The sequence below is a fragment of the Podarcis raffonei genome, chromosome 4, assembly GCF_027172205.1.
Source record: "Podarcis raffonei isolate rPodRaf1 chromosome 4, rPodRaf1.pri, whole genome shotgun sequence".
NCBI classification, from domain to species: Eukaryota; Metazoa; Chordata; class Lepidosauria; order Squamata; family Lacertidae; genus Podarcis; species Podarcis raffonei.
Genome location: NC_070605.1, coordinates 96,311,969 through 96,337,764, shown reverse-complemented (window position 1 = coordinate 96,337,764; position 25,796 = coordinate 96,311,969). Strand labels below are relative to the sequence as shown.

The 25,796-nt window shown below is 41.9% G+C and overlaps 1 protein-coding gene across 1 annotated transcript in view; it reads right to left on the bottom strand.

Moving 5' to 3' along the window:
• Window positions 1-9,259: 9,259 nt before the first annotated feature.
• The window catches only part of HS6ST3 (heparan sulfate 6-O-sulfotransferase 3), a 164,509-nt gene continuing 147,972 nt past the window's right edge, over window positions 9,260-25,796 (bottom strand). The window contains exon 2 of the mRNA XM_053384589.1: window positions 9,260-12,006. Within this exon, the coding sequence (XP_053240564.1) occupies window positions 11,298-12,006 (709 nt within the window). The 3' untranslated portion in view covers window positions 9,260-11,297. The remainder of the gene's footprint in view (window positions 12,007-25,796) is intronic.

Below are 25,796 nucleotides of genomic sequence, written 5' to 3'. Positions count from 1 at the left end.
TGGTGAAAACTAAGCTGGCATCAGAAGTGGATTTAGGGGTACGTGACCTGTTCGGTTGCATTGGGCGTGGAGCCTTGGGGTGGTGCTGCAACTATTATGTAGAATAGAAGGCGAAAGACAGCGTAGGGGTGTCCAATTTTGGCATCAAACAGGGCAACTGCTGAAATTTGAGACCCCAAGGTATGCCAATGCTGGCATAAAATTACATATCCAATCTTCATTCAGGAGTGGAGCTGCTGCTGGAATGGTCTAAGCCTGGCAGAGTGAAGGCAAGCCTTTAAAATAGTGTTTGAGTTATGCCACTCTTTTGGCCAGCTTCGTGTATATCATGTTGCCAGGTCCCATGAAACTGAAATGGCTTAGGATCTAGTCTAAGTCTCCCTTCTTTGATCCTACCCCCATCATGCTCCCAGCATGCCCCCTTTTCAATCCTTAAGGTAAAGGTAAAGGTAAAGGGACCCCTGACCATTAGGTCCAGTTGTGGATGACTCTGGGGTTGCAGCGCTCATCTTGCTTTACTGGCCGAAGGAGCCAGAGTACAGCTTCTGGGTCATGTGGCCAGCATGACTAAGCCGCTTCTGGCAAACCAGAGCAGCGCACGGAAACGCCGTTTACCTTCCTGCCGGAGCGGTACCTATTTATCTACTTGCACTTTGCCATGCTTTCGAACTGCTAGGTTGGCAGGAGCAGGGACCGAGCAACGGGAGCTCACCCTGTCGCGGGGATTCGAACCGCCGACCTTCTGATCGGCAAGTCCTAGGCTCTGCGGTTTAACCCAAAGCGCCACCCGCTTACACCATCTTAAAATCCACCAGGCTTAACTCAGCCGGCTGGGTCCCAACAGCTGGAATGGGGGAGATATGCCAGCGTATCTGCAGCTAAGTCAAGGATGTGGGAGCTAAGCTGCTATAGCCTTGCTGTACCAGGAACCTCCCAGCTTAGCTAGAGATCTGCTGGATCCTAAGCTCCTCATACCAGTGGATCATGCTATAGGATTGCTGTCAAACATAGGAAAGGAAACTATCCACACACATTAACTTGATCCCTCAGAAATTTGCGTTACGAAACAATTTTTTCCTGCTTTACAAATGCAGTCAATATTTATTTGCTGTTTATATTTAAGTCACACTTCAGTTATATTCAATAAAATGTGTTTCTCCATCCATAATCATTTTTACAGCTTCTTTAGAAGTTTTACTAAACATCGTCTCATTTTTTACTGAAAATCATTGACAATGATGGGAAAAACAATTTATTTTAGACATCACTATAATTTAACATGGAAAATATTCATCATATTGTGCTTTACATCCATGAAAAGTCAGTCCTGCAAACTATCTTCTACATTATTAAAAACAATAGGACATCCACAATACAATCATGTAGTAGTAGAATCCATACATACTATTGCACATAAACAAGGGAAGAGTCCCAAAGGAAGAAGGACCAGTAATTTATTCATTAGCTTAGCCTTTTGCCAACATCATGGCAAGCAACAGAGAATCCCAATTTTTCTTCCCAGTACTTGCATGAAAGAAAAAGATTGGAAATGGAGGGAGAGTTAAGAAACCAGGCTGTGAAGAGAAGAAAAAAGTGTAAGCTTATGAGAAACATTTTCTTAACAAATAGACTGTTGCAGTCTGCTTAGTTCTTGGGAGTATTAAATTTATTAGAAATCCCGACCATGGTCTAACGTATCTGGACCTACTGGTGACCAAACTCCATTCTCCCGGCGGATACTTGTGGGCTCTCTTTTGCTCCCTCAAGCAACCTCTTTACCATGCCCTATGTCTCATTCCTTTAAATCAGTGATGGCCAAACTTGACCCTCCAGCTGTTTTTGGACTACAACTCCCATCATCCTTAGCTAACAGGACCAGTGGTCAGGGATGATGGGAACTGTAGTCCAAAAACAGCTGGAGGGCCAAGTTTGACCATCACTGCTTTAAATACACACACCCACACACCCACTGCATCCAGAAACCCATTTTCTTGTCTAGCCATTGAATTCTATGATCTTCCAAATGGGGGTCAGCAAACCACCAGTGATTTTCAGACTCCACATATTGGAGAACGTTGCTGGTGTCACTAACAAGCCTACAGGGAAAGACCAATACATACAGTATATATGCCCGTCTCCTGGCTGCATAGCTTTCACCCATGGAAAACGGTACTTGTGTAACATTGATGTCAGAGAGAGTTATGGCAGTCCCCACAGCCATCTTGTGATTTGTTGACAGGTAGGGAGTTTCCCTGGCAGGGACAGCAATTGGTCAGTTCTGCTCTCATTTGCCAGGGCCAGTGTGCGGCTTTAGCTGTGACAGCCCAAGTCATGTCCCACTGTTACAACTAGAATGAACAATACGATCAGCCTGTATGCTCACGTAGTCCATAGTCTCCTGAAGGGTTTAAATTTTAATTGACTCTCTAGAAACACAAAAGGAATTCTGGGAACTTGCTTGGGGGATAGCCATATTTTTTCCTCCCCTATGTGCAAAGGTTCTGCCTTTTGGGCCTGCAAGTTGTAGCACTGTTACATCTTGTGTTTCATGGGAATGAAGAGAAGTTCCAAGAGGGTCCCTTCTCATAAATCAACAGAGATCAGAGGTAAATTTAGGAATTACTTCACGACACTGGAAAGCCAATGAAGTGGTAAAATAACAAACAGAAGCATCACTTAGTGACAGAGTAATTTGCATTCACAGCTGCGTTCCAGCACTAATCAAAATCAAGCCCTGTCTGAGTCAAGGAGTCACTGTTGAGCAAGGGCCAGAACAGGTGCATATAGCAAAACCAATTACCTGAAAGTGCCACTGAAACACAATCAATTTAAATGCATTTTAGCTGATTACATTGTCACTTTCAACTCTGGACCCCAATCCTTAACCCTAAATCCAACAGATATTTGGCCTGGCAGATGGCATGGCTGTCTATCAAAATAAGTTTGTTTCCCTGGTCAAATTTAGTGACTGAGCCAAGCTATACCTTATGGTTAATGAACAGGGTGCAATTACATCTTCATTTTTTCTTTAATTAATTACAAATGCAGTCCCCCCAATAGTTATTGGAATTCAGTATGTGAGGAGGTGTATGCCTCCCTTTCTAAGTCATGATGCAGACAAAAATCCCCTTTGTGTGGTGACAAGTCAGCTCCAGCTGCCGCCAAGAATGTAAAATAATGGTGTGAAAACTCTTAATGTAATGGAATTGATTTACTTGCCAAGCAACACTCTAATTGTGTGGAGATGTAGGAGCTCCAGTGTCTTCCACACAACAGCTGAAATATATGATTTGGTCCTCTGACATATGTTCAATTATCACAGTATTTTTGAAAAGTTTAGTGAGAGAAGAATAAAAAGCATCACCCCATGTGCCCAGATCTGCTTTTAGTAGTCACACAATATCTTCACATAAAGCACACTCCTTATATATCAGTCATATTTTGTTTAGAGAATGAAGTCAGAAACTGTTGGGGTGGGGGGAACAGTTCAAGCCAACGTGAAATGCATGTGATGAAGATTCCTATAAGGAGAGATAAGGGAGTCTGTGCTGGTCCCGGGGGGAGGTTACCGTGGGGCGAGGTTCAGGACCTGAGTTGAGGGTCGGCAGACAGTCCTCCACGGGCGAAGCGGGGTCCACAGCGAGAAGCCGGGCAAGGACAGGAACTCTAGGGGAACAGGACTGGATGCTGGCCGAAACAGCTCTTCAACGACGTTGCTCCCGCAACCTGGGACCGGGCTGACTGGCCTTTATCTTCTCTGAGGCCAGGAGCAGCCCCGGCCCCCAGGAGACCCGCCTCTCCTGGCCTTAAGGTGAGCACTCCTCCTGGGAGAAACCAGTTCCCTTCGCCTCTCTGCCCTGAGCCTCTGCAGTTCAGGAGAGGCTGAAGGGTTACTGGACCCAGGGGGAGACTCACCTGTAGGCACTGAGTCCTCAACCACCTCCGGAGCCAGAGTGGATTCACCTGGTGCCTGCTCCTGAGGATCCAGCACAGGTGCAGGCGCTTCAGAATCAAGGCCCTGCCCCAGCTCAGCCGGCCCTGGAGGCGGCGACTCCTGTGCAGGCTGGGATTCCTCCGGTTCAGCCTCTGAATCGGATTCCCAGGCCATCACAGAGTCACAACAATGGGAATTCTGATAGGCATACAAAGCAATTTAAATGGTCCCTAGTGAACCAACCAGGGACGCGGGTGGAGCTGTGGGTTAAACCACAGAGCCTAGGGCTTGCCGATCAGAAGGTTGGCAGTTCGAATCCCTGCGACGGGGTGAGCTCCCGTTGCTCGGTCCCTGCTCCTGCCAACCTAACAGTTCAAAAGCACACCAGTGCAAGTAGATAAATAGGTACTGCTCCAGCGGGAAGGTAAACAGCATTTCTGTGTGCTGCTCTGGTTTGCCAGAAGCGGCTTAGTCATGCTGGCCACATGACCTGGAAGTTGTACGCTGGCTCCCTTGGCCAATAAAGCGAGATGAGCGCCGCAACCCCAGAGTCGTCCACGACTTGACCTAACGGTCAGGGGTCCCTTTACCTTTAGTGACCCAACCAAAATTTAATCATGGGGTGATGCAAACATTTCCTTAGCAACCGACACTGTGGGCAAATAAGTAATGATATTCTGTACATTTAACATAAAGTATACAGTACTTGAATATTTCAGGAAGAACATTAGTTCCTCAGCCTTTCCTGTACTGATTTATGAATTCATGCCCATGTGGTCTGTAGTTGTAATATCAACTTTATTGTTTGACCTGGCCTTTCATGATGGGGTTGAAAAGTTGTAGTTGCTATAGAAATGCCATGGAGAACAGGTCAACAAAGAGTCTTGTGTGACACAACTCTTTGTTGACTTTGCTGCAAGACTAACATGGGTCTTCCTCTAGGAAGGGAAAACAGAGTAACGTCCCAAACACAAAAGTTGGCCAGCCAATAGAATTGTGTTTGTTTTGTTGTGTTTCCTTGTGTTGTTGCTCCTCCTGTTTTAAATGTTTTAAATTGTGAACCTCCAGAACAGAAACATACCATTTATATTTCTCTGCTCCAAGTCATCCCAAGTCAGTTTAGCCAATGGCCAGAATGATGGGAGTTGCAGCCCAACACCTCAAGACTCAAGGCTGAAGAATACTGCCTACGGTAACACAGTGGGTTGACATGAGTATAAATGAAACAATGGCATTGTATTTAGCTCCATAATTCTTGCAGCTGAATAATTTTGCTTCTACCAGTCTCTTCTTTGAAGCATCAGATTGGGTTATCTCAAACAGCCACAAAAAACAAGACTGTCTTTTTAAAGCAGTGGTCTTGTTTCCATAACATAAATTGTACAATAATATTTCAGACCAATTTTTTACATTCTTATTGGTGCTCAAAGTCCCATGAGGGATGGCAGGCTGCACAACTCTTGGGGCAGAAAAATGTGGGTTTGCGTGCAAACACATACATTAGAGTAAACTGACAAGTTTAGAGGAAGCCCGGTCTATGAAAAATATTGATTAATTTGTTGCCAAAAATAACTTGGTAAAAATGCTAGGGTAGAGAGCTTTTTGCTCAGTGGAGACCTCCAGCCAATTACTACTGAAAACATTCAAGTGTATTGGGCACACTTAGTAAAAGAACAAGCAGCATGCTGTCTCTACAGAGAAGAGAAAGTTCTTTTGCAGCATCCAAGTAGGAGATGTATTATGGTCTTGTTTTGGCATGAAATAATTTACTAAGAACCAGAACTTTAGTATTATAAAGTGGTAGCTGCAACAGAATGTTGCAGTATGCGGTGCTCCTATTCCTATTCAAGCCTTCAGCCAGCCAGCCATACTCTTTGGAAGGAACTGCATTCCATTCCTGTCCCTACTCAACAGCCTGCCAGCATTCCATAACCACAGTGCATGCACAGTTCTTTGGGGGTCCCTACTTTGGTTTTCCCCTTTTCTGTGTGGGGAGAATCCTTGTGAATGGGTGCTGCTGCTTTGGCTACAAAAGGATCTGCGCTTGGAGAGCGCCACATCCGTGTATAGGATGAAAACGTGCAGTATGAATTGACAACAATTAGCTATTTCCTGACCTCATTTGAAGCTGCATGATAATATCAGCACTGAAACTAGAATGGAAATTTAGAGAAAGCAAGCTGTGAATGTGGCCTTCTGTTTATAGTTAAGCATCTTTTTTGCTGATGCGACAGAGTCTATCAACAAATTATCACAGAGAACATGAAAGGGCTTAGAAACTCTTTTGTAGCTTTTAAAAAGGGGGCTGGTGGATAATAATTAGATTACAAATGGGCTTTTAAAGAGTTCTTGCCAAAGGCTTGTTATGCTAAATTGGTGGAACTGTTTTGTTAATGCAATAAGCAAAATGTTGTTTTATGTTACAAATTAGGCACTGCCTTTTGATAATTTTCAAATTAAACAAATCTTCTGCCTAATTCATGAAAATGGAAACATTACTACTTCAGTCACATAACCTCTGCCTAATTCCTAAGATTAGTGACACCTTTGCCTAATTTGAGATCTAAACAAAGCTTCCGTCACTTTTGTAACATTAAATGGAGCAAAACTTCTGCTTGACTTATAAACCTGCCACTTCACTGCATAATTAATTAAACAAACAAAGTTTTAAAGGAAATGGTGGTTTCATCAAAACATAAAGATGAAGTGATGTGGAAGATCCATGACTATAATTTTCCATTGTTGTTGTTTTTTTTTAAAAAAGGCACCCACACAGGAAAATGAATTGGTCTGGGACTAAAGCATGGGGAGAGATGCTGTTAGCTCTTCCCCACTACAGTGTTTTCCCAGTTAAAATGCCCTTCCTTGAGCAGCTTCGTTTCCTATGGGGAAAATGTGAAGATATAATAGCAATTTCAGAGGCGGGTTGTTTTAACTGGGAAAACACCACAGGGTTGGATTAGAATGTCCCTCCCCAGATCAACTGATTCACAATTTTAATTTAAACAACAGAGGATCCTAATTATGGATCTTCAGAATTATGTCTAGTTTCAGTCAAAACTAGACATTAGTTTGGCACCAGACTGCAAATTTTATCCGACAGTAACGTATCAATTTTTGAGCGTTTCATAGGCAATCTCACAAGTCAGACCGAGGCGTTGTTTAATTTATGAATTAGATAAAGATGGCACCTAATTTACAAATTAGGTGAAGCCTTTTTGCATGGAAGCGTTCTGATTTGATTCTGATTCTACAAGTCCTCTACAAGTCTTGGTAGTTAAAGCCTCTGAACCAGAGGGTTCATGGCAAAACAACCATCAGTAACAGATGAGTGCATAGGAAAGCCTCAGGGAGCAACCAGAAAAGCAGTCTGATAAAAAAATAACAAGCTCCAGGATGAACCAGGGCAAAGATCAGGAGTGGCAGAGCAAAACCAGGAAGCAGATACTAAAGAATGGACTATATAGCTCAAGATGGAAAGTACAGGCCAACTCTTGAGAGCCAAAGTCCTCTGCTTCAGGTCACGCTGGTTCTGTCTACTTAGTGGCAGGCTGCAGAAGAAAAGGAAGCAGACAGAGGCATTTTTCACAAACCAAGCTTTTCTCATTCATGAAACAACCACATACCTCTAAGCTGCCCCGAGAGCCAGATCATCAGGGCTGTTACCAGCTATCATGCTAAAAATCAGGTTAGGGTCTCTCACAGAAGGTACTTAGAGGAGAAAGGAACCTAAGAATCTCCCCGAGTAGAATCTCTTGTCCTGGTGTCTCCGTATTTCTGAGTGTCTGCGCTTGCTCTTCGGTGACTTCTTAATACTGATTTCGCTGCCAACTACATGCTCAATGCCCTTCCAGTTTCCTGACCCTCTGCTGCTCTCTTAATGCACCCATTTCCTGTTCTAAATGGCACCAAGCCCCAATGAGGCGAACAGGAGCAGAGTGGGATCTGGTTTCCCAAATATGTCAGATAAACAGCAATAACACTGTTAGCTGGGAAAGAAGCATGCTCTACATACAAGTAGCAAAGAGTAGGTAGGATTTCATGCAAAGGTCTCTAATATTAGCTTGAAAGTGCGCCAACACTTCAAAAACAGTTCATCTCAAAACCAACTTCTTTGTGCCATAAAGAGGATCTGCTTATCCTGGTTGCTGTGTTTTCCATCTGAATTTCAGACATATGGAAAACCACTCAGACACGGCAGCTTGAATCCTGAAATACAATGCATGAAGCATTTTTAAATGCCTTGAAAAGAAGATAGCTTTAAGAACTGTAGTATTAAGCCAGAAGACATTCTTAAAGTAAAGGAAAACAAGGGTGTGATATCCAAGGGCACAATCTAAATTACTCATCACTTTGGTATGGCTTTGGGGAGCAGCAGAATAATCATATCTGCAGACCTGATTTTCATGGCGGCTGCAGCAGAAAAGTGGGGAAGCGCAATTGGGCCTGGATCATGCCCAGTGCTGTCATATGATGGCAGCAAGGCTGGCCTGGGATTCAGCCTCCTTCCCCTTAAATGCCTTGTTCTGGGGCTTTCTGTTGTACGATGATGCCTTGTATACTTCCTTCCAGCAACTCCTGCAGCCAAGCTGGTGCCAAACGTATTTCTCTGCTTTCCTTTGGACCACATCAGCAAAGTCGAGAGGAGGGTGTTGTTTGGGCAACCCAGGACCTCCATACACACTGGCCAGGCTTGCATCCTGGAGAGGTCACTTCGGTGCTGCTAATGTAATGGTTTGACTTCACCCGCGGAGGTGAACTCCATTGTCTCTCGAGACAGATGCATGCCAACAGTATGCTGGCCCCTGCTGGCAGCCATACTACCTACAAGCTTCCTGTGTGCCCATATAACTGATGGAAGGGGGAGATCAGCACTGATGGAAATGATGATGGCATCAATCTGGTGGCAGCAGCTGGCAGGAGGCTGGCTAAGCCAGGAAAGCAGGGAAGAGGGACAACTCTGCCTAGCCAAGTTGCCTCAGCCAGGCATAAGGGTAGTGGTGGATTGCTTTGTCTATCATACTTAAGAGTAAACTCACTGAAATCAATAAGTTTTTGCAATGAGCAGGAATCTTAAAGCAAAGTGATGCCGGTAAGTTTTATCAAATATCTGAAATCACTAGATTCAAAAGTGAAACATTCTAAATCCTCTCATATCTAAGCATTAAAGCTGCAGAAACTTTACCGAACTTTTGGTGAAATAATTTGATCCTTGAAATAAATGTTTGTGGAATTTTATCACCCATATTTCTAGTTTTGCCATATGAATGAGTAGAACCAAAACTAAATAGCATGACTCCTTTGGCAAACAACATGAAATGCATCTGTAAGCCAACCACATGTTTTATAACATAAATAATTGACAAACGGTTGTAACAAAACGATAAACAGCAAGTATGTTCCTAACTTTGGATAAGACATTGTAACAGAATATTCACAATTAATTTCAACAGGTCTAAATTTGTTGCTGACTCTGGAACCGGGAGATTTGGTAGTGTCTGGCTCTTTAAGCTTTTGATTTCTGATGAAATTCCTTTACCATTTAACCCAGTCTCATATTTTAAAGCAGAAGCCAATAATTTCATCTCACATTATTTAAATAAATAAGTGCTATTTTTGTAAAATTATATGTATAACATAAATAAGTATTTTGGGGGGCCCTCAATTAAGGCACCTGGAGAAACCCCCTAACCCACTCACAATTCCTTATTCCAGCCCAGCATATGAAAGTCTTGTTAGAATGCAAAAAAAATCTTTAGACGTGTAGCTTTTTGTTTCAAATTTTGCTCTGTGCGCTAAAGACGTCCCTAAAGATTATGAAAGTTCCAAAATCGGGGATACTGGGGAGACATGAATCTGTGCACAAACATGATAATCTCTTGTGATTCTCCCACACATGAGACTTGCATGCTTTCAATAAGTGGCATGGGAGGAAGCCAGGGGTCACACTATATAAAGTTATATACGTGAAAAGCCATAATACACAAATTTGAGGAATATATTCAGGTCAGTACTTTACTATACAGTGGTACCTCGCAAGACGAATGCCTCGCAAGACGAAAAACGCGCAAGACAAAAGAGTTTTCCGTTTTTTGAGTCGTTCCGCAAGACGAATTTCCCTATGGGCTTGCTTCGCAAGACAAAAACGTCTTGCGAGTTCTTGTGAGTTTGTTTCCTTTTTCTTAAAGCCGCTAACAGCCGCTAAGCCGTTAATAGCCGTGCTTCGCCAGACGAAAAATCCGCAAGACGAAGAAACTCGCAGAACGGATTAATTTCGTCTTGCGAGGCACCACTGTATTATAATCTGACTGGATCCTTTACAGCCCCTCCCCCCCAGCCCTGTTCAGGAAAAATACTATCAAGACAACCAAGTCTGTTGCCCTGACTTTTGTGCTCTCAAAATCCTGAAGTAGCCAATACTGCTTCTTTAAAAGTATGCTAGTTACTGTGTCAGCCTGTGTGCTTTGGCTACTTAAAAAGCATAAATTGGATTTAGGCTGCCTTCAAGCCCCTCTCAGTGTCATTTCTTTGATAACACAATCCAAGGTTTAGAACAAATCATGAAATTAGACATCTGACTTCTTCCCTGAAATAAAAGATTGCCTGTAAATAGTTGAAGGGCAGCAGGTTTTTCTCTGTTACAGTCACCACGAACATACACAGTACAATTTACAAGGGACTAGAAGACCAACCATGGCAAATCATTGTATATAAGTGAAACTGATACTGCGGCATGAGCTTTCATTTCCACCCTCCTTCCAAGCTTCCGTTGTAAATAATGTCATAAGGAAAAACCTTAAGATCAAGGTAGGGGCAATGCACTGGAAGACACTGGTTGCTATGTGGAAAGGATTCTTCCAGGAGAGGGAGGCAGGCAGGTAAAGATAACACTGGGAACCTGTTCCCGTTCCAGCTGGAGTGTCTCTTCTCCTTCCACAGGGCCATCGACCACCAACCACCCTGTGACAAGGAGCCTGATTAACTTGTTATATTTTTGATACTGTTTATTCTGATGTTATTTATGTATTTTGATGTTCACTGTAAGCCTCCTTGGAAAGATATGTGTCAGGAAAGTCAGGATAAACAGTAAATATAATAAATAAACAATAAATAGTAAGCTATTCAACAGCCAATCAAATAACACTGATTAAGGCGGACTGAAAAGCACAACATACTGTTTTTCTCAAATGACAAAATCTAAAAAGCCAAAACATAAAATGCAGAAGGATGGCTGAGAGACTCTTTCTCATTTATCAGAACAATAGGAGTTCCACATATCTATTCACAGTTGAATAATTAAGTTCAATGAAATATCAGTGTCTCTTAGTGTGAGTGTGTGTGTGTATACACACACAAGGGAAATTCACCACCGTTCCACCTGACTGTTGTAATCCTCAGTAACCGCTAGTGTTTCTGCTTCCTCCTCTTTTTGCCATTCATGGACCTTCTGTTCACGCAACATTTTTCGCTCCTCCCGTCGTTTTTGGCGATTTAGTTCATGCTCTTCTTGCTTGGCATACTGAAAGCGCTGCAGAAATAGGTCTTTAGCGTATTCATACAGCTGCATATCCAGGAAGTTCAGCTCTTCGATGCGCTTCCGCACTGACTCACTGATATCCACATTAGAGGCTCGAGTGATATTGTACTGAGTGAACGGAGAGATGAACTCCAGGTTAAATGTCCTCTCAAAGAGATATTGAGTTTTCCTCTGAAATTCTGTGAGCCCAAAGAAGGCCATGTTTTTCAAGTTGTTCTTGGCGCTTTGGAGAAGGATCGTGTTCCTTTCACTTTCATTCATAAAGGTCAAATTGTAACATCCAACCAGGCTGAGGTCTGCCAGCATGCGCACCTGCCGACTGTTAGCCAAATTATGGCCACAATTCATGAATTCCTGCAAGCTGACCCCAGACCAGTCATCCCCTAGGTAACACATCGGCAGTTCCTCTGGGGTCGGGCTCCTCCCGTCACACATGTGGAGGGAAGTCTTCCATGTTGCACCCCTTTGAACATGTTTCCATTCACTCAAGTAGCGTGACACAGGGTCTCTCAGCATTGTGATGTAATAGAAGTTCCTGAAAGAATTAAGAAAAGAAATTAAGGTTTCAGTGGTGTGTTGCTTCCTTTAATTAGTCAATTATTAATTGAAGAACGTCAAAGAAATGTCTGGAATTGGATATGTTTGACACTGGATTATGATATCCCTCAGATAATCTCATCTGTATTACTATTCTCTTTATTTGTAAGATTTCTTATCTAGCCTACACCTTAAGATCCCAGAGCAGGTAACAACATACAATTAAAAAGAAGTGAAACAGTTTATACAGTCTGTAGAAAAGTAATAGGGTTTTCTGGTGAGAGCTGGATTTCCTCCAGCTTTCTGACACATGTTCCTCTGTAAGAGCCAAATTAAACCCAACAGTGTGAGATCCAGGATTAGATTTCTTACTTTTTTATTTAAAAAACCCTGTAACAGTCTCCCCCACACCTCTGGGTTTAATTAGGACTGCAGTGTTGGAGAAGGAGGCATTAGCCCATCTCCCTGTACCGTTTTCCCAATGAAAATTGGTCCCAAAGCAGTAGGGCAAAACACAGAAGTGTTAAACTGGTACTGAAATATTTTTCTCCATTGGGCAAATAGCAATGAGGGATTTTCATCAAGAAAGGGTATAGGGGGCACACACTCCTAATCAGATTCCCAATCCCAGTGGTGGTTGTTAAACATTTGAAAAAACAGTGAAATATGCAATCATTGATTTTCTGCAGTCATGTAAAGTTCAACTCTGAGAAGCAATACAGAAATGAATTTTTATGTGACAAACATTGTAGGGTCTCTCATCTAGCATTTAATCTCCAAGCTACAGCAATGTAATAGTTAAGAGTCCTATTTTTTTATATTTATATTTTCTCAAGTGCCTGGTTTAAGCTTTGGTCTTAAATAAAGCTTAGCTTAGAAAAGTCTTCTTTTGGGCCTGGTTGAATCAATATCTCTCGCGGACTTCCGGGTTAGCGCCATCGGCTAATGGCGGATTCCCTCCGAGCTCCGGAGGGAATCGGCTCCGCAGGAGTTGGGTCCTGCCGCGGCGACGACGCGGGGACCCTCAGAAATCACAGGCGGTGAAGCCTGTGAACTTGGTGACTCGGCGGGCACCATTTGCGCCCCCCTGACCCGCGAAGGAGCCTTTTTAAAGGCTTCGGAACCGGGGACGGGGTGAGCGGAGCGGTGCTGAGAGTCGACTGCTTCTCCTGCGGAGTGAAGCCGCATGCCATGTTCGGAGAGCGCTGACTTCTTCTTGTGAACAATTGGACTTTAAAAGCAACAACCCGTGAGTAGTACGGAAATTGGATTTACAAAGAAAATTTTTTTTTTTGAATTAGGCACGATCGGGGAAGGCGCAAACAGGAAGTCCGTCTCCCCGCCTTGTAAATAATCTTAAGCAAGGATCAGCTAACTAAGGTCGAGAGAATTTTTTCTTGTTTATTGGATAAAAGACATTAATTTCACGATTTGGCAGTATAAGTAATTTACTGGAGGATAAGAGCTAATTTTGGGAGCTGAAGTGCCACCCCCCCCGGACCCGGGAGTGATCCGCGAGAGAGCCTGTTGAGGAGGTATTGAAGAGTTTGACAGCTGTCAAATTAGCTGTCAAAGCTGAAAAAGAGAACTTTGTTTCTGTTGTCTCTGCTGGTTATATTTGTTACAATTTGGTTATAATTTGTTGAAAATAAGGAAGAACTGATACAAACTAACTTGACTTTTGGATTTGAACTGGAAGGAATATTAAGTAACCAAAATCCCTCTAGAGGGGGTTGTGGGACATTACAAGAATGGCTGAAGGAGGGAAAATACAAGCTAAATTGGACAGAGTTTTTGTTCTCTTGGGAAAGTTACAAGGCCAAATTGATGTTTTGGCTACAAATGTTGCAACTCTGGATTTAACAGTAAATAAATTCATTGAATTTGATAAGGACTTGACTCAGGAAGTTAATGCAGCTGGACAAGAAGAGAAACTTGAGAACTTTGAGAGTGTGGAGAAAGAGATATATGTTGTTCCTGAGGAAAAGGAAGGAGGAGCTGTAATGCTGCAGATGACAAAGGAGAGCCAGAGGCCTGACATGATGGCTACAAAGGAAAATAAGAACTTGATGTAGAAAATCTGGTTTGAATTGGAGATTGAAGAATGGAGAGATCTCCTTATGTGGAGATCTGAAGATCCAAGGATTACAAATCTGATTAAGGTGGAAGTTGGAGCTTTGGGGACATTTGGACTTGAAAGGAGTAAGAAACAAGATTCGGGCTCCACTTTTAAGTATGGAGGTCTGGCTGGAAGAAATATGGATCCCATTTGGCTAGAGCTTCTCCGAGATCTGGTGTTTAATATTAAGGACTATCAAAAAAACCGGCAGAGAGGAATTGAGAGAGAATTAAGAGCCTCGGACGTGAGATCTCCAGGCTGATAGTAGATCAAGACTGATGGACATTTGTTGGGGATTGAAACCGGGAAAGGGGGGGTGGAGTTTGGGGATCCAAAGGGTGCATAATTACAATCTGTTTTTGCTTTTATTTTGTTTTGCTATTTGTATGAAAATTGGGGAAGTCGTGGAAGGGAATTTGGGTCGACTTTAGAAAAAAGTTTTAAGAATGAGAATTGATGTATAAATATTGATGTTTATAAGGTAAAATTGGCTTTTTTAAAATGAACTAAACAGAAAAAGGTTAAAAATTGGGGATAAGAACTTGTTGAACTAACAATTTGAATTGGAATATAAGAAGGGGAGGTGTGGGGAAGTCAGGGAAATATGTTATAGAAAAATAAGGATTGTAAACTTTATGTGTTTTTAACTTTTTTTGTTTTTTCTTTTTTGATTTTTTTTTGTATTAAAGTGGAAAATTTCAATAAATATCTTAAAAAAAAAAAAGAATCAATATCTCTCGCATCAGGACTGGCCCTGCATACCAGAAGGAGCATTTCCACCCCCATCGTTCAGCCCGAACACTGAGGTCCAGCTCTGAAGGGCTTCTGACAGTTCTCTCATGGTGAGAAGTGAAGTTACAGGGAACCAGGCAGAGGGACTTCTTGGTAGTGGCACCTGCCCTGTGGAATGCCCTCCCATCATATATCAAACAAATAAATAACTAAATGACTTTTAGAAGACATCTGAAGGGAAGTTTTTAATGGTTGGTGTTCTGTTGTGTTTTTAGTATTTTGTTGGGAGCCGCCCGGAGTAGCTGGGACAACAACAACAACAACAACGGAGGAGACCAGCAGTGCCTCCTATTCACCAAGAGGCCGCTGTAGAGCTGGCATGGGGGAAGGGGAGGCAGCCTCCAAGAAGCGTGCCATTTCTGTTGCTGCCACTGTGGCGGCAGCAGCAGGCGATGCATTTCTTGGAGGCTAGATCTGCTGCCACTGTGGATCCTGCTGTCTGAAGCAATTGCCTCACCTTGCCTTATAGGTGAGCCAGCCCTGTCTCGCATCATATCATACAAGAGCTTCTGAATAAGCTCAGACAACAAACTGCATCCACTAAAACACATAAGCACACACATTCTCCAGTCATGTGAAAATTCAATATGTCTGATATAATGCAAAAGAGAAGGAATGGGTACCATTTGGAAAGTCAGGGCTAAATAAGAAATGCATATTATGCGGTGGATCTCTAAGGAGATTCAGTCATCTGTGGCCTCTGGCCATGCAATAAAGGCAGACGTCACTTTGTCCTTTAGCTTTTCTCCAGCTTTCTGAATAATTATGAAATTACGGAAAATATGGCATTGTCGGATGCCCAGAGGCTACAGGTAATCACTTCTCCATGCAGCAACATGTGAAGTTGTAAGCAGCTGCTGCTAACTTTCCAGTCACCTTTTTTGTTCTCCTCATAGATTTGATTAGAGAGATGTACTGCTCTGAAAGAAAAAGACAAGATTAAATTGCCTCAAATCCAAATGTTTGGTATAACAGGACTTTTCAGTTGCATCATCTGTGCCTGAATGCTGCCTAGGAACAGAAACAGCAGCTTGTGAATCATTTCTATCCTTCCTCATCAATCCCAGCTACCATCGTTCCCCCCCCCCTTCATCATCTTCACTTGATGTAATACTTTCTCAACACACATGCATCCTTCCCACCAGCCTCCTCCAACACATTTAAAATTCCAAATACAAGACAAGCAGGTTGGTAGCATTAAGGTATTGATTCAATTAAGTAAATATGCATACATCACGGAATCAGAGACAGCCCAAGATAATACATCTGTGGTGAACAATGATATGGTACCCCCTCCATTCCTTGTAGAGAAGCCGATTGGATTGAAAATGGAACCTTAGTTCAACCCTGGCAATAGGATAGCAGCCTCAACTGGACCAGGCTAGCTTAGGGGGCTCTGTGCTGCCTACATGCCATGTATAATTGCATCCGCCAACCCCCTGCCTCCTCCATACTGTCATCTGCTGCATTATTCTGCTTTATGGTAGTGCTGGTTCTGCTGGAGACTGGTATCATCAACAATATTTCTCCCCAAGCATAGTTCCACAATGACCTTAGCCATCCAGGATATGACTAGACTCGCCATCTTCATTAAGAACCTCCTCAGTCCCACTCTGCCTTTTGTATGTCAACAACAGAAATGCAATCACTTCTTGACTTCCCTTTCAAAGTCTTATCTAAGCCTACGTTGTTTTATGGTACTATTGTTAATGATTTTACCTCTACAAGCTGCTTTGAACCAAATTGTGAGATACAAATCTAATTAACAAGTCTTGCAAATTCTAACTATGAAATAAGTTATATGACAAAGTAATTTCTAAGGGCCATTTTGCACATCTCTCTTATGGGGGCGAAGAAGTCAGCATACACAGCTTGTTAGCAAGTAATAAATACATTTACCTTTTTAAGCCAACATGGTGAATCATAAATCTGTTATAAAGTAATCATCTCCTATAAAAGTAATGTACAAAAAGGCCTTAGCAACAGTAAACATAGCAACAACACTTTGGAAGCCTTGAAGCATTTTAAAATATTGGGAGGACAATATAAGACAGAATGACTACTCAGGGGAAAAGGATCATAGAAAGCAGACAGCAAAGGGAAGAAGACACTTTTTAATTAAGAATAAAATTTCTTGTACACAACTAACTATACAATGCTCCAGGGAATCTGTTAAATCCTCTCCAAGCAGCACTCATTTAGGAATAATTACTTAAAATTAAAATAAAAAAGAGACTACTTGATGTAACCATTAACATGCTTGCACTACTATGGGCAAAGTAGAAAGGAAGGGGGGAAAGCAAATTCTATCACCATTTTGTAACATGGGCTTTTGACAATTCTACTAATTGCCAAAAACCCAGGCAGAAATGAAATTTATTTGGGAGAACATTTGGGAACACTCTACCCAAAGGCCTCATCTGTGGACAATGCTAAGCCGTGGTTAACATTAGTCAGAGTTGATAAAGTACAGTTAAAATCTAGGCATCTTCCAGTCGATCACTTGTACTTGGCTTTTTATACCACAGCATAGTTTCTCTCCTCTCCCTGCTGCCCTCCCCACAGCTTCAGGCTGCTATCCAAATGCTGCCTTTAGACTGGAAATACCTCGCTTTGTCATTAGTGTCACCAGCCTGCTTGCTATTACGCAACAGGATGGATGGATGGATGGATGGGGCATGAGAAACCTGACAGCTACTGTTGGCAACTGCCACACCAGTTCTGATCCTCATCCCCCACAAAAAAAGGAGACATAATTAATGAAGAGCATTCACCCTTTCCATGTTCCATGCTAGGTTGGAAGTTTAACAGCAGACGCTGTGAAGAGAGGCATTTGTCCCCTTCCCTCCCTCTACTTTTCAGTCTTACCCACTTTTCTCAAGCTGTGATCCTTCTATTCCTCACAGGGTTCAAGTCTGCATTTCCTAAAAGTTGCTCAAGATCCTTTTAAATGGACGAAAGGGAGTCTTGATGGCCTGGGAACTTGTAGCCATGTCCTGTCCCCCACCCCACTCCAAAAAAATGTGCTTGAAGAAAAGGTGGCGATGACTCCAAAGTTGCTTATTTGAATGCACACCCTTTCCCACGCATCCCAATGCATCCTTGTGGTGCCTTTAATTTTTTCTCGCCTCACAGCGCAGCAGCAGTGAAAGCTAGAAAGTGCTTTCAGAACATGACGTGGGGAGTGGGACAAGCAGTTGTTGACAGGCACAGTTAAACGCATGAGTGAGAGCAACTGAACCTTGAGAATGGTCTGAATTTCTGCAGCTCTTCACTCGTGGCTTTGGAGCCTTTGGGTGGTGACAACTTCTTAATCATAGTTAAGGAGGAGCCGGTTTGGGCTCCATACTAAGGTATGGTTAATGTTAACTCAAGTTTATAAACCAACAACAACCCTTAATGAACGAGGAAGTTTTAACCATGGTGATAGCTAATTGCAATAGTCAGTTATAGCACCGGGGGGGGGGGAATCAGAGGAAGGGGGCAAGAGTTCAGGGAGGCAAGTGGGGTGAGCTCCTTGTTGGGGGGGAACTTTCCCCCTTGGCACTGCCTAAAGCCATAGTTAACCCTCAGGGCTGGGTTTAGATGATCAGCTTTAACTATGGTTAATTGAACCATCATATATAAACCATGGCTTAGTAGTATCACAAAAACAGTGTCATCCAAAACTGCATGATCCATATCAAAAGGTCATGGCCAAAAAGGAATATTTATGTGATAGGAAAGTGCTATTATAACAAGGTTTTTGAAACTCTAAATATTCAATGTGACCTACATCACCTCTATCTGTGTGCTTGCTGACACATTCAAAGAACTCTGAAAGGTTAGTGATTCAAGACTTACGCTTCCACAAACTATGCTGGTTCTGATTCAGCAGGATTTGTATGTCTTTATGTTTGGTAATTCTATCATCCATAATGCTTCCCACCAGTTTTACTGGAACAGATATTAAAGCTCACCAGTCTGTAATTTCCAGGATACTCTCTAGAACCGTTTTTTTAAAAAATGGTGTGGATGATGATCTTAGGGATAAGTTATGTATTTTTGTTAGAGGTTCAACAACTCCACATTTAAGTTGTTTAACAACTATTGGGTGAATGCCATCCAGGACCAGTGTTTTTATAATTTGTAATTTGTTATTACAGCCAATTACTTTGTCTCTTGTCACCACACTTCCTGAAAAAATTAGCACAGACGTGGGGAGCTGCCCTATATCTTCCAAGTGAAAAAAATGCATTGAATCCATTCAGCTTCTATGCAATCTCCTTCTCCCTCCTTTAGTACACCTCTGACACCATTCTTGACCAATGTCTAACTGCCTCTCTAGCCTTCCTGCTTAGGGATGTTGAAGGAATCCATTGAAAATGGACCATTGACCCATTCACCTGCCACTGCAGCATGGATTCTTGCTCCAGAGGGCAGATCTAGAACTAATGGGTGGAAATTGCTAGGTAGCAGAGTTTTGAACTTTTGAACAGTCTAAGCTGTTCAACAATGGAACAAACTCCTTCAGGAGCTGGTGAGCTCTCCTTTGCTGGAGATATTTAAGCAGAGGCTGGGCTGCCATGTGTCAGGAATGCTGTAGTTACTTCCTGCATTGCAGATCCTGCCTTGAGTAGACTGTTAGATTGGATGACCTCCAAGGCTCTTCCACTGCCAGCCCCTGCAGCTACTTTACACTTCAGATAATTCTCAAGAGTTTTTTTATACCCATTGTTGTTAATTGGGCATGAAGCAAAACCGAATGTCCTCAAAACATTCTCTCCTGAGTGCCTCATTACCAAAGAGATTATTCAGCAGGAACTTGCCCTAAATTATAGGGCTAAAACAAAAAAACCAAAAATCCCACACACCAAGTTAAGAAAGAACAGCAAAGGAAAAGTTCACGGTTGAAGTTAACACAGAGGAGCCAGTGCAAAAATAGATCTCCACCTGAGTCATCTCTCAGCAAACAATACATTAATAAAGTATGAGACCCTTACATCTGATCCATTGATAATATTCCTTGGATTTCTTCAGACAGCCTTAGCATCTTTCAGCAAGGTTTGCCTGACAGTGGGGAAGCAAAGGCAGGGCTAGGGGGAGGGGAGGAGGAGGAGGAGCGGGAGGAGGAACGCTGTGGTGAGAACGGCTGGAAAGACATCATGAGACACTGTCAAGTGGTGGAACTGTTCTGGGCTAAATTTAGAGCTAATTAGTGTGCCTACACAATCTGATGCCTACTGAGCTGAATGTTGCTCACCAGCCATGTACTGTGGCCTGCCATGTGCTTGACAACCCCCATGTTTTTGCAGTCCTGGGCAGTCAGAAAAACCAGGAGCTTCACCAAGCTTCCAGCCGGCATCTACACACAATTGGTGGGCTGCGTTCAGCAGGTCTGTAATTAAAATTGTGCCAATAACCACCACACACCTGTGAATAAGTAGCCATCTCTCTGATCTTATTCTTCCTTAGCCATGATTCATTTGAAGCTATTACTTCAAATATCTAGTAGGTTTCCCCCCACTGTAAATACATCGCGAGAATAGTTCAGCACATATCTTTCCCAGCCCCAAGACACATTTCAATTGGCATGTCTCTTCCTCTCACTGAACATGTATCAGCACTGACATGTTCACTTAACTGTCCTCAAGCAGTTACACATTTCAGAATCAGCCACACAGCATACAAATCACTAATCACTCTGCATAATTGTTGCCATCTTTAGTTTGTAATGCATCATTTCTTACTGGTGTTGCTTCAGTCCATTAAGACCAACATAAGGAAAGCAGGGCTGGATCAGACCAAAGGCCCGTCTAGTCCTGCATTCTGTTCTCACAGTGGCCAACCAAATGCCAATGGGAAGGCCACAAGCAAGTAATGACAGTAATAGTGCTCACTTCATGCACTAATAATAGCTTACCACATATTAATTATGAGTGGTGCAATTACCCCTTCCCAGACAGACATACTGGAACCACAGCCTGCTGTGATTAATTTGATATTAGATCATAAGTCTCCCACAACAGTGCCCCACAACGGGGCTTCCAGGAAAGTACCAGCCATGGAAATGTCTTTCAGCAATTTACAAATTCATAGATGAAGTAAGGCCAAAGACAATGAGAAAACACAGGCCTGTCAAGTCACACACATCATTCTCAATATATTGTGTGGAAATCTTTTAATCAAGTGCAAAATCATTTATTAGAGATTTATGACCCTTTATCCTCACAATCCTTTGAAGTACATTAGGCTGAGAAAAATAGCAATGGCTAGTGTCACCTAGTGAGTATTGTGGCTGAGCAGAATATCTGAGGAACAAAAATTTAAAATATAGGAATCAGCAACAGAAGAACAATATGATTTCCAAACATAATAACAAAACTGGTTGCTCAGACTGTATGCTGAACATTACTTTCTAAAACAATTGAGCATTATCTGCATTATTTCACCTTTCTTTTAACTTCAAAACCTTTAAAGAAACAAGTGGAAAATCTGTTAATAACAAGAGTCATATCTTGGGTTACAAACTCTGCGACTTGCGCGTTTTCGGGTTGTGGACCGTGCCGAACCTGGAAGTACTGGAATGGGTTACTTCTGGGTTTCGGCGCTCGCGCATGTGCAGAAGCACAAAATGATGTCACACGCATGCACAGAAGCACCAAATCGTGTCACGCACATGCGCAGATGCGGCGCTTCAGGCTACGAATGCTGCGGGTTGCGAACGTGCCTCCCGCACAGAACACGTTCACAACCGGAGGTATGACTGTAACCTTAAAAACTAGTTTTTAAAGGGACTAGTTTATATGACCTAACAGAGCCTTTCCGAGCACTGTACCCTCCAGGTGTTTTGGTCTACAACTCCAATCATCCCTAACCCATTGGCCATATTGGTGGCTCATGGGATCTATCCAAAACATCTTGAGGGTACCATGTTGAGGAAATTTGGTTTAATGGTTCAGGAAAAAATATGAAAGTAAAACTACTGGTGTATTCACACCTACACTCCCAATAGGGAGTAAATTATTATTGTAGTGGGCACAATGTCTTGTTGCTTTCACACTAGTTCTTTTACTCCAAAATTGTCATAATTTGATTTGGGGATGAGTGAACAGGTGCCCTTTATTTGTCAACATTTGTAAATGAAGACAGCTTTAATTTATTCCATTTTAGTAGTGAAATGCTGCTATTCTACTATAAAAAGAAAAATAATGCAAGGTAACTGGTAATTACCCACACACACACACCATGGATAACAGAAGTTGACTGATAAGAGGCAATGCCTCACTAATCCTCCAACCTCATTGAAAATAAAGCAGCAAACAGGAAGCCTGGAATTAACATTGGCATTAAAACTGAAAAATGTGTTTGATGGATGAGATTTGCTTATGAGTAAATATTAAAGGAGATTCTTGGTCACAGGCATTGTCGAGTAATGCAGCGCTATAAAGTTCTGTGTGGAACCTCTTGTTTTAATTCTATTTTTCATTTATTATGGAAAAGCAATGCTTCGTTAGTGCTAAAGAACTCTAGCATGGTAGTGACCAAGTTGGCAATGTGGAGAGTTCAGAAATTACGTTACTGTTAAAGTTACTGCTGGGTGTCTACACACGGTGCCTCCAATAAGTGCTGCCTAGGGGCTACTTACTTTCTTGATGTTAAAAGGGGCATTTAAGTTGTGTGGTCCAGCAATGGTTTCCATACAATGGCAGCATTTTAACACATTATAGTTTTCCATCAATATCTTTTTTATCTGGACATCTGTGGCATGAACAATGCTTGTACCACAGTGGTGTGGGACCTTACAATTGGAACGGCTCCTCTCTTGCTGTTGCTAGAGTCATATGGGAGTGGAGCCACAATGTATAACTAAGTTCTGTAAAGATTGCTATTATCTTATTGGTTCCATACACGACAGTCACAAAGAACAGGCTGAGATGATTTCTTGTACACCAAATTATAAAAAAAACCAGAAATCTGCGAGTTGATCTTCTGCAACGTAAGATGGGCTAGTCACAAGAGATTTAAAAGAAAAGAGGGAAAAGAGGGAACTTTGAGTTCAATCGTACTTCATATGATACAAACATATGTAAAAAAAACCCAACACCCCCAGAATACTCTGATGGGGACCCTTTAGGCTGAGAATTAACTTTAATAATAAATAGGGGGAGATATGGAGTTTCCAGCAATAGGTTATGTGACGCTTTGAAAATTTGCTTTTTTATTTTTATCCAACCAAGAAAACATATTAATTCAACTTTATAATGTATTTCAAAATACTTTATAATGTATAGTATATCAAAAGTTTCTTGTTTTTAATTTATTTTTGTTTTTAGCTTGTTTTTAAACCCTTTTTATTTTATCTTTTGGTGTTTTTTTATACTGTTGTGAACTGCTGTGGTGAAATATTTTTATGATAGTGGTATATAAATATTTTTTATAAATAAAATAGAATAAAAATGAGACATAAAAATCTGGCCTAATGCTCTAACCATGGCCTGCCATTCATTAACAGATAGCGCTATACATGTCAACTCAGAAGTAAGTCTCACTGAGTTCAACAGGGCATACTCTTGGGTAAAATTGATAAAGGACTGCAAGCCAAGTGCTCTTTTCTGCCCTTCTTAGACTGGTGAGCAAAAAGAATCAAGTCAGTGGAATTGCTACCAGAACAGACTCTGGACTATTGAATTTCTTTGCTCCGATGAAGTATCAAAAGAAATGGTCCCACCACACAATTTATATGGAGTCACAAGCAGAGCATCAGAAGAGAATGGTACAGCCTAGAGGGAATCTCCAAGACGGATTACGGTTAATGAGTCACACATTCACCTGGAGATATCAAGCATTGCAGTATGAATCTATAATGACACATTGTCCCTTCGTACTGAGCTGATTCTTGCCTCAGGTGCATTATAAATGAAAACAGGAATTCTTGTGCCACACTATGCCCATCCAAAATGCTAGTTGTGATACTTGAGTTACTGACCAAAATAAATGAAAAATCAAAAGGTCTTGTGCCCAAGTAGATTTTCATTGTTTTTATTAGCATTTGGAATGGGAAAGTTTTAATTAGCAGAAGTTCACCATCTGGCTTCAACAGAAACTAATCCTTTTATTCCATATATATTCAGCTTTACTGCTCTTTGGACAATTCCATGATACACACTCTCTATTTCCGAGATATCCAAACTCCTCTTTCCCCACCTATGTAAAAGCACGGTAGAATATCCGTTTTATTACTTTTTATTTCTGGGAGAAACAGTATAGGGAAGAACTCAGTCATGGTTTCAGAGGGCTAGAACACCATAAAATGTTTGCAGTCCAGAGGTCAGTTGGGAGCTTATTTGCCAAGATGGATGGTCCTTTTGAAGTAAAAGGACAGCAAGACCACAGCAGATGAAACAATGATAAAGACATATGAGGGAGAAGGAAAGGACACCCAGGAATGTTTGCAAGAAGTTGCCAACAGGGCAAAAGACTAACTATTGAAATATCTCATGGTTAGTCCCTCCAGCTGGAATAGGAACTGCATAAGAGATAATGAGCTCTATTTCACATGCTGCCACTTAATTTTGGGAGCCAAATTGAAAAAGCACTTTTGCCAATGGAAAAAAGCACTTGAAAATTAAACCACTGAAGCTTTAATTCATCATGACAGTTATGCAGTGAAATAAACAAATAAACTTAGGGAAATAAACAAAAAATATTACAATTTATGACCCATTTTTCTATACATAAGTATGTTCATAGCTGAGTACAATGATACAACTAAACAATAAGGCAATTTAAAATTTGACACAATATATATAAATGATCAACCAATTTAAAGGATAGAGCATTGGTGTCAGAAAATAAGAACCTAAATAAAAGCCCAAAAGTAGCATAGTTATAAATGCCTTTCTGGATAGGTCAGTCTTCAATACCTGCCTAAACACAAGAGAAATATCACAAGAGTGGGTATATTTCTCCCCTTCAGAAACAACAGGGGGAAAGGCGCTGTCCCTTGTACCCATCTTTTGTGACTCTAGTGATTATAGGACAGACAGCAGAAGCTATATTACTAAGCCCTAATATAGCTCCTGCTGTCTGTCCTATTCACTTGGAAGATGGCTCTCAAAGGTATCCTGATTCAAGTCACTTGGGCTTTTAAAAATTAAGATTACAACTTTCTATGGCAAAGGAACTATTTGAGGGCTTCCCCACTCACAGTCCACACTCATTCTAAACAGTACAGATCACCAAACCATGCCCTACTAAATGTGTTGGCAAAATAAAATGTGAGATGGGCACATAACTGCCATAGAGGCCATGAAATCCTGAGCTGCACCAGACAAGGAGGTCTCAGTGTGCGTGCTTAAGTTCTCCAAGACAATAGGTCTGGTGGTTCTCAGAACCAATTCTGAGACCACTTCCATCAGTCCATGCAGGTAGGTTGTTAGGTAGTGAGATGGGCGTTACACTAACAGAATCCTTATATATCCTGGAACCCAGCTCAAGCTGCAGGCTCTTGAAATTAAGTGTCTGCTCCCAATAAGGAATCTGGAAAGGCAAATGGAGTCATGGTGGACCACACAGCAACTCCATCTCCCCACCCACTGAGTTGAAGATTATACTGTATTGAGAAACCAGATGGTCATAAATTTGGCCTCAAATGGTAGACACTATTTGACCTTAAAACCTGACTCTATAATCCAGCATATGTGGGGGATGGATGTAATTACTCAGTGTGAATGAAAGGTTCTTTCAATATCTACACAGTATCATTATTCTCCTGAAAAAGGGCATAAGCTTTGCAAAGTTCAGGAATCAAGCCATGGTTCTAATTAAGTTTGCAGCTTGAGGCCTGTAACCAAACTGCTACTTAGGCTCACACAAAGGGCTCGTGTTAGTTATTC